Here is a 9329-nt window from a genome sequence, read left to right as displayed (position 1 = left end):
ACCACCCTACCTGCCTCTTGAGAAATCTGTATACAGATCAAGAAGCAAGATTTAGAACTGGACATGGAATAACAGACTGGTTCCAAACAGGGAAAGGAATACATCAAGGCTGTATATTTAACGTCTATGCAGAGTATATCATGTGAAATGCCAGGCTGGATGAAGCACAAGCTGGAATCAAGATTGGTGGGAGAAATATCACTAACCTCAGATATGAGGATGATACCACCCTTATATAAGGCAGAAAGCCAAGAGGAACTAAAGAACCTCTTGATGAAAGTGAAAGAAGAGAGTGAAAAAGTTGGCTTAAAACTCAACGTTCAGAAAACTAGTATCATCACTTCATGGCATAGTGACAGACTTTAATTTGGGGGGCTCCAAAATCACTGCAGATGGTGATTGCAGCCATGGAATCAAAAGACGCTTGCTCCTTGAAAGAAAATCTATGACCAACCTAGACAGCATATTAAAAAGCAGAAACATTACTTTGCTGACAAAGGTCCGTCTAGTAAAGGCTATGGTTTTTCCAGTAATCATGTATGGATGTGAGAGCTAGAGTATAAAGCTGAGCACTGAAGAACTGATGCTTTTGAACTGTGGTGTTGGAGAAGACTCTTGAGAGTTCCTTGGACTGCAAAGAGATCCAACCAGTCCCTCCTAAAGGAGATCAGTCCTGAATATTCATTGGAAGGACTCATGCTGAAGCTGAAACTCCAATACTTTGGCCACCTGACTTGAAGAACTGACTCATTGGAAAAGACCCTGATGATGCGAAAGATTGAGGACAGAAGGGGACGACAGAGGATAAGATGGTTGGATGGCATCACTGGCTTGATGGACATGAGTTTGAGCAAGCTCCAGGAGTTGGTGATGGACAGGGGAGCCTGACGTGCTACAGTCCATGGGGTCACAAAGAGTTGGACACAACTGAATGACTGAACTGAACTGACTGATAAGCGTAACACTGGCTGAAACTGAAAAATACAGAAACAGTGCTGGGACGAGGAAATGGGTCTTTTCTAAGGGCCTGGAACTAGTGCTGAGAACACTGTGTACCAGCCCCTGGTGCTTTTTTCAGATGTTCACCTGCATCCAGACCTTTCCACTGCTTTCAGTGGTGTGGTGCAGACACTGGCCACCAGCACCAGGGAGGAAACCTGTCTCAATTTCTAATAGCACTATTTTGCTAGTGTCATCATTTGAATCAACCATCAGCTGCTTTGCAGTATTTCTCTATCGGCTTCTTAAGAGACGATATATCCTGTATGCTGTTGGCTTGTAACATAACTCTCACAATGAACCTGTGTTAAGTAAATTACTGGCAAAGACAGTCTCTGAAACAACCAGTAAACAATTTGCTGAAACAATTTATCTCCTCAGGAGATAAGTTATTCTTAACAAAATTTCAATCATAATAATGATTATTACTAAAGACTGTTTCTGAACTTAATATAGATGAAATCTAACCGTGTATATTCTTTTATGATATGCTTCTCCACTGAACACTGTGAGACTTATCATGTGTTAACTTGTAAAGCCTTTTTTGAGGCTGATGTACATTTTCCAAATTAATGTAGTAATTCTCTTCTTTTTTAAAAGTCATATTTTTTTTGAAGTAAATATGTGTAAAAATAAATGTACACACCATTAAACTACTATTTTGGGAATTCCCTGGTGGTCTGGTGGTTAGAACTCTGCCCTTTCACGGATGAGGTTGTGGATTTGATCCCTGGTAGGGTCTAAGATCTCAATAAGCCATGTGGCACGATAAAAACAAAACAAAAAACCCCGTTTTTCTGTGATGATAGGAAAGAGTATAAAGAAAGATTGTATGTATATGTGTAACTGAACTTAAATGAAAATCTTTAAGAAGGTTATCACTTTTCCTCGGGTATCAACCTCATAGAAATGTGTTTTGTGTTTTGCTAAGGATGCCTTCTCCTGGGATGCATTTGGGTCTGGCTGTCAGCATGGAGGCACCAAGAGATCTCAACAGAAAAAGGGGCTAACAAGGCAGCTTTGTGTCACTACCCATGGGTAAAACTGAGGGACTGGTCTTCCTAGGATAAAGAGTTCACAGCAGATTCTGCCAGCCTGTGGACCTGTCTCTAACTTCCACAGCAAACTTAAAATTATCTGAGAAAGACTTATATCTCATTGAAAGAAGTATTTGGATACAAAAGTCCTTGGTACAAGAGAGCCAGATGTGACTCATATTAAAAAAAAAAATCCATCTGTGTATGAATTTTATGGTGTTATCATAAATACATTCATGCTGTATCATACATTCTATTAAGAAGCGCTGTCAATCACCACCTCTCTCTGCAGACTGGTACCCCACCTGATTGCCTCGCACTACATGAGGGCCTTGACGGCACCAGAGGACCAGGCTCCTGTGGGCCTGGCTGCCATGAGGGCCTGGCGGTTCACTGCACTCAGAACTCCACACTTCCTTCCACGTTAAAAAATGCAGCAAAAAGACCAAAACCTGAATAATAAAGTGAGAAATCAGGGAACTCTGTAACAATGGTGATTTTACATAAAAAAGTATTTGAAGGATTCACTATATCCTGACACAACTCAGAAGGTAGTACTTCAAAATAAATCTATACATCTATTACTAGGAAGTTTCTAATCTTAAAATTACATTAAAATTGGATACTAAAGTCATATTCTTGAAAAAAAAAAAAAGGTGTGATTTCAATGAAACGGTGTAACTTCTGTCAATGAAACAGCACCTCTGAAAATTCTCTCCTCCATTAGGTTAAGAGAAAACTGACAAAAATTCTCAGAACAACTTTTTCAAAACTCAATCATTTCCCAGAAAACGCCATGTGCAAGGCTGTCTTGGACAGGACTCAGCTTTCTCATGGACCAAGAAGCCTTTTCCCGGGGGTGTTTGTTGAGATAATTATAAGCAACTGTATAATTCTGTGGCTGCCTGAGATGACGGACAACTGTTGGGACTAATTCAAAAGCTTAAAGGGAAATGAGATGCTCAGAGGGACTCTGAAAGCCGTCATATTCCTGGATGTCAGCCACACATGTTGTGGGGCTGAACACTTCCTCATGGAAGACCTGAGCACTTACCCATGGCTGAGCCTGAGGCTCTGTGCGGCAGGAAGTTCTTTTGGAAATGAAAAACTTGTTATAAAACACTTTCTCTCATTAGTAGTCAGCCAGCAGCATGACCTTGGGGAGCCACCCTAGCCCTCCTGAATGTCTCGATTTCCTGACTGGACTGAACCTGTGTATGTGGGGTTTAGGTGAAAGTCTGTGTCTGTGAGAGAGAACATGAATGTGGCTGTTCATGGATGGACTTTAGATGAACAAAGATGGCTCAGAAACTACAAAATGTCTGCATGCATATTTGCACTTTTTCATCAAGGGTCTGATGATTTCATCACATAGAGGAGTGAATTACTCAAAAAAGTTATGAATGATTAACAAGATCAGATCTCTGGCAGGCCTTTTACAGCAGTGAATTCTAAGGAAAGATTTAGAAGCCACATACACACGCACGCACGCATGCACACGTATTTGCTATAAGTGAGTAGAGGCCTTTTAATAGTGTCTATGTGTGTTTATTTTACAGAAGAAAAATGAAAGAAGGATAGCCAGAAAGATAAAAATAATAAAATTAGACATACACAAGTTCATCACATAAAAGATGTGGAAATATATTCAAATAATTGCAAGCCTATAATAAACATTATAAATTAAATTACTTCATATTGAATTTTTTATCTGTAGGTTTAATATATTATTTCTGTTCTAACCCCAAATTTTATTCATGAAAAATTAAGACCAACTTTAAGAAGCTTCAATATTCACTTTTATTATTTATAAAAAAATTAAGGTATCAGAGTGCATATGGTGTACGGCGATCTTGGTTTTGCACATTTATTCACGTTGTTTACATTATTTCAACTGTAATAAACAAACCATATGGGTGTCTTTACAATACCTGATGCAGAGTTAAGCTGTCTGGCACTTATACATGTATTATTAATTCATCCTGATGCTCTGCACGTCAAGAGATATTAAGAGTGACTGGCTTGAAATAACTCCAAGATGAAGAGTGATTGAAGCAGTTATGCTCCAGCATTTGCCACGCATTTATTTGTGCCGGTTTTATTTTTTCCCCTTAATTGAATGTAAACGTTTGCCAAAAAAAAAAAAAAAAAAATCTGGAAATGAAGTTCTGTTACTTTTTAGTCCAATAAATAATTTTAGCTACGCTTAATGTAGCTTTTTTAAGGCCTTCATACCATTCAAAAAAATTAAAGTCAAGCAAGTTAAAACCCTGTTCATTTATAAAATAAAAAATAGAATTTTACAGGTTTGCAGTTAAAAGTTACTGTTCAAATCCTCTCATGCATGTAAGAGCTGCAACCCAACTCAAAGTCCTTGGTGCTGGCACCTAGGGCACAGCCCGCTGCCAGCAATGTGAGGCATTGAGAAAACACCATGATGTCGGAGGTCTAGGTTTACATGTATTAAGCCACACGCCAGCAAATTCTCTGATAAATACACATCATTTTAATAATCAGTATTTGATAGCGGATGAAAACATGCATTAGACTAAAAATGCCACAGATTTGTTTTTATATCCATTCACTATAAAACCTTCTCTTTTTAAAATGTAAAGTCTTGGTTCCTATCTTAGAATACACAGTAATCAGGAGGATACATGATGGGGAGCCAGTTTTCAGTAAAAGACGCACAATGGGTCCATCCAAGCAGCTTCATCAGCTGTAATAAAACATGAAAATAATAAAACATATGAAAATACTATTAAAAAAAGATGTTCCAAGCTCAGTATTTAGGGTAAATTCCGTGTTAAATATGTAGCAATAATAAAGAAGTAGCAGGCAGAACTTTCCTTCCATCCAACCCACCATCAACCCACCCACCAACCTTCCTTCCTACCAACCAGTATTCTTCATGACCAACTAGTCAACCAACTTTCCTACCAACCAACCTAAAAGTGAAACTTGCTCAGTCATCTCCGACTCTTTGCAATCCCATGGACTATACACAGTCCATAGAATTCTCCAGGCTAGAATACTGGAGTGGGCAGACTTTCCCTTCTCCAGGGGATCTTCCCAACCCAGGGATTGAACCCAGGTCTCCGACATTGCAGGCGGATTCTTTACCATCTGAACCACTAGGGAAGCCCAAGAATACTGGAGTGGGTAGCCTGTCTGTCCCTTCTCCAGGCGATCTTCCTGACCCAGTAATAGAACCGGGGTCTCCTGCATTGCAGGCGGATTCTTTCCCAACTGAGCTACCAGGGAAGCCCACCAACCAACCTCCCTGGTGATTATCATCATTCGGGGAGACTTTCCTGCTTCCCTCCCGTCTTCCTCCCCATCAACATGACTTGACCTGCTCCTTTCTTCCTTCCCACCCTAGCTTTCCTGCTCTAGGTGTTAGGGAAAAGCATTCAGCAAAGTCACTTCCCACTTTCAAGAAACTTATGTTCTGTTCAGGAAAGCAAAAGCTATTGAACAGATGAATAAATAAGTAAGTAATTAAGAATATATCCGGTATATAGTAAAAATAAAATTTGCTGTTAATACAGATTGGGAGGGGGTGGGTGTCAGTCACACAGACAGGAGAAGCAGAGGGTGGGTGTGAGGCGTGAGACTGAGACGTGGGACATGGGTGAGCTGCGGCTGGGGAGTGCGGCAGCAGCAGGATCCCACGGGCCTCACAAGCCACGGGGAGCGTGGGCTGTACTCTGAATGTGACGGAGCTTCACCCCGAGGGTGTGAAGCTGTCCTTTCCAGCTATGTGGAGAACAGACACCCGGCGAGTGGGCGGAGACAAGGTATGCAACGTGCCCTGATGAGCGAGTCTGGGTGGACGGCTGGCTTCACAAGTACAAGCCCTCGGTTTACAGAGTCCGTGATGGGATGACACTACCAACTGGTTCCAGGAAGAGCTCCCTCCACCTCCTCGAAGATCTGAAGACGTGAACTGAGATCTTATGGGGCTTCCCTGGTGGCTCAGAGGTAAACAAGCCGCCTGCCGATGCGTGAGACGCAGGATGGATTCCTGATCTGGGAGGATGCCACCTGCCTCGATGCAGCTAAGGCGGTGCGCCACAACCACCGAGCCTGTGCCCTAGAGCCCGGGAACTGCAAGTGCTGAGGCCTGTGAGCCCTGGAGCCCCTGCTCTGCGACAAGAGACGCCATGATGAGAAGCCCGCTCAGCACAACCAGAGAGGAGCCCTCAATCACGGCAGCTCGGGAACAGCCCACGCAGCAGTGAGGATTCCCAAAGAAATAAAAACATTTTTTTGATAAAACAGAAAATTTTCAAATGTTTTACAATCTGAACTGACTTGGTAAAGATACAGAAGAGGTCTAAGGGTAAAGATAAGCTGTAGTTTAACTACCAAAAATGGCCACAGCTAAGTCTTTACTGCCACCTGAAATATGAAGACCAGGCCCCTGGCCGCCTTTGGTGTGACCAGTTCTCCTCAACTGGCATCTACCTTTCTGGCATAAACTAATCATGTTTGTTCCAAGACAAGAATAGGCTGAAACAATTTCTTCAGAATTCACTAAGTTTTTACACCTGACATTTAATTTGTGCAGAAAGCTCAAGCACAGAACTTGCTTGCATATAACACATGGTAAAATAAAAAACGGCCTATCATTTTAAATGACAAATCAAATCAAACAAACTCTAAAAGCTCAACCATTTTGGCTCTGAGCCAACATGTATTTAAAAAGAATTATTTTCCTTCATAAAGGAAACCTGTCTTCTAACTACATAAAATCTCCAACACATTTGGCCTGTGTTGAAAACACTAGAGGCTAAATATAGGTTTTCTGGACAGGAGTGAGACATGTTTAAAAAAAACTGTAAACAGCTTACTATCTTTCATGCTGCTGCTAAGTTGCTTCAGTCGTGTCCAACTCTGTGCGACCCCAGAGATGGCAGCCCACCAGGCTCTTGCGTCCCTGGGATTCTCCACGCAAGAACACTGATAGTATATTTCACATGATGTCATTAGACTAATAATTAAAAGTCACGATGAAGTTGGGGTTATCCTATCACTACCATGAGGCTTTCTAACTATCTTGTCACTAATGAAAGACATTCAACACTGCTGATTTAAATACTGAATACAATTTACTTACTTGAATACAATTTTTCCAGTTTTCTTTTGTTGGTTTTTCTTCTACAAGTTTGGTTGCAAATTTAAGGCCTCTCCCATACATTTTATTCACTAATGCATGCTTGTATGCAAATGTCAAAACCTAGAATATAAAACAAGATACAGCTTATCTACAAAATAGTTGACAATTTAAGCGATTGCTTTAATAATGAAAGAATTGAAGCATTAACAGAAGTGTAACTTTTCAAATGAACATATCACATCAAGCCAATGTTTAAAACTTTCTAAAAGAACAATCAGTGTCTTTAAAAGACCTGAGTATTACACAGAGCAGATAATTGATTGGGGGAAGAAAGCTATTATGATAAATCATTAGCAGTTACTTGTAACCATTTATTTTTCCCTGCCTCAGTAGACCATGTTTTGTCAAGACCCTTCACTATGACCCATCCATCTTGGGTGGCCCTACATGGCATGGCTGATGGCTTCATTCAATGACACAAGCCCCTTCACCACAAGGCTGTAATCCATGAAAGGGGTTTATATGCAATAGTCTCTACTTTTAGAATGTGGAGAATGTCCTCAAAGAAAGGAATCCTATTCACATTTATTTGTATTCTAGTGTCAAGCAAAGGGTTCAACAACTGTTGCTACAAACACAGTAAACGGATAGGTAATAAAACACAGAAGCAGCCCTGAATAACAGAAGCACTATGGCAAGACGGGAATTACTTGTAACAATTTTACCGTGATGCTCAAGTGTTTAGCCACTGGCTGTTGGACCACGCTGTTACTCATCTTTTCCCAGCAGCCAAGTGCAGTGTCTGGCACATGGCAGACATGTGGTAACTGTTGTAGTAACAGTGAGTATTGCTGACGCCCATCCAGGCTCTCAACACTCACTCCTGAGAGCCTGTGGGAGCCCACAGCCCACATCAGAAGCCAGCCACCCGCCTCGGCTAGTGTGGTCAGCGCTGCAGAGGCAGGCCTGGTTCAGGCTCCAGGCGCTGATTTCAGATCTAAATTCTTAACCTTTGGGACTGACTCCTTCAGTCTTCAGAACAGAACTGAGTTCCTTCTCTAACCACACTTCTGTACTCAGGTGGGAAAACCTGGTGGACAGGAAGAATTTTCTCCTACTTCCATCCAGAGGTCTTTACTACTAATTACCACAGCTGCTCTTGAAAACAAGCATCTGTCTGCTTATAACAAACAAACAAAAATCAACAACACACCCAAGAGTTCGTGCTGGGTAAGAAGCATTCTACTGACTTCATTTCCTTTATGTCCAGGAAAAAGGCAGGCTGACAGCTACCTGCAGTTACATAATCTCTACCGTAAGAATTACAGCTGAGCACCAGAAGGGATTTAAAATGCTTCTATAATGAAAATCCAAAAAGCTCATCCAGGTTACTTTTTCTAAAACTAGGTTTTAAAAACTGGTCAGCTACAAATTGAGGTGAGAACTAACCAGAATACCCTCGCCTCCAACCCTGACAAGTGAGCGTGCGGACAGGTGTGGGAGACAGAAGACAGCTCCCAGGTGCCTCAGTCTGGGCTTCTATGTAAACAGTGTGACCCGAGCCTCCAACTCTTTCCAAACTAGCGTGGCCACCGTTAGCCGTGCACACAGACCGAACAACGGTCGAGTGGTTTTCAAAGCCAGGAAACCAGGGGAACAGCTCACTGGGACCGTGGCTTCTTCAGAGCCCAGCTCGGCTTCCGTCCATGTACTCCGTCCTCTCTGGTCAGCCCGCTGGGCCCAAGAGAGGCCTGGGACACACCCTCAAGAGCTGGGCCCAAATAAAAAGCAGAAAGGGTACCTTATTGTCAAAAAGATCGGTCCACTTGGTCGTCTCCCAGAAGGTCTCCGTCAGAGAGTCCAAGGTGCTCTCTCCTTCCTCCTCTCGCCCCTCCGAGTCACTCGACACGGCACCATCTTGATCCTGGGCCTGGAGAAGGTGGTCGGCCAGGGCGCAGCCTTTCCGGCAGAGCGCGTCTACCAGCGTCGACTTCTGCTTGTCCATGTCACTGCACACCAAGCCCAGAACAGTCCACAGGTCAGTAACACGGCATTAAGAGCACAGCCTTATCTGAGATTAAACTCATTCACCTCTTGCCTGAGGTTTACAACACAGAAATATCGCACAGCCCTGGACAGACGTTTGCTGGTACGACACATAAGCCATGTAT

General features: G+C 42.3%; 1 protein-coding gene across 3 annotated transcripts in view; it reads right to left on the bottom strand.

Annotated features, from left to right (window-relative positions):
• Positions 1-3871: 3871 nt before the first annotated feature.
• Positions 3872-9329, bottom strand: part of TPP2 (tripeptidyl peptidase 2) — a 58844-nt gene continuing 53386 nt past the window's right edge. For 2 of the 3 annotated variants that reach the window (XM_068984242.1, XM_068984243.1), the window contains 3 exons: positions 8960-9167; positions 7159-7278; positions 3872-4755 (listed from right to left, as the gene is read on the bottom strand). In XM_068984242.1, the coding sequence (XP_068840343.1) occupies positions 4666-4755; positions 7159-7278; positions 8960-9167 (418 nt within the window). In that variant the 3' untranslated portion in view covers positions 3872-4665. Of the gene's footprint in view, positions 4756-7158; positions 7279-8959; positions 9168-9329 lie in introns of those variants that run through there. The other variant, XM_068984244.1, reaches the window with a different exon arrangement.

This window comes from Capricornis sumatraensis, chromosome 12 (genome assembly GCF_032405125.1).
Source record: "Capricornis sumatraensis isolate serow.1 chromosome 12, serow.2, whole genome shotgun sequence".
Lineage (NCBI taxonomy): Eukaryota > Metazoa > Chordata > Mammalia > Artiodactyla > Bovidae > Capricornis > Capricornis sumatraensis.
The sequence above is the reverse complement of the archived record's forward strand: the minus strand, read 5'-3'. Positions and strand labels throughout refer to the sequence as shown.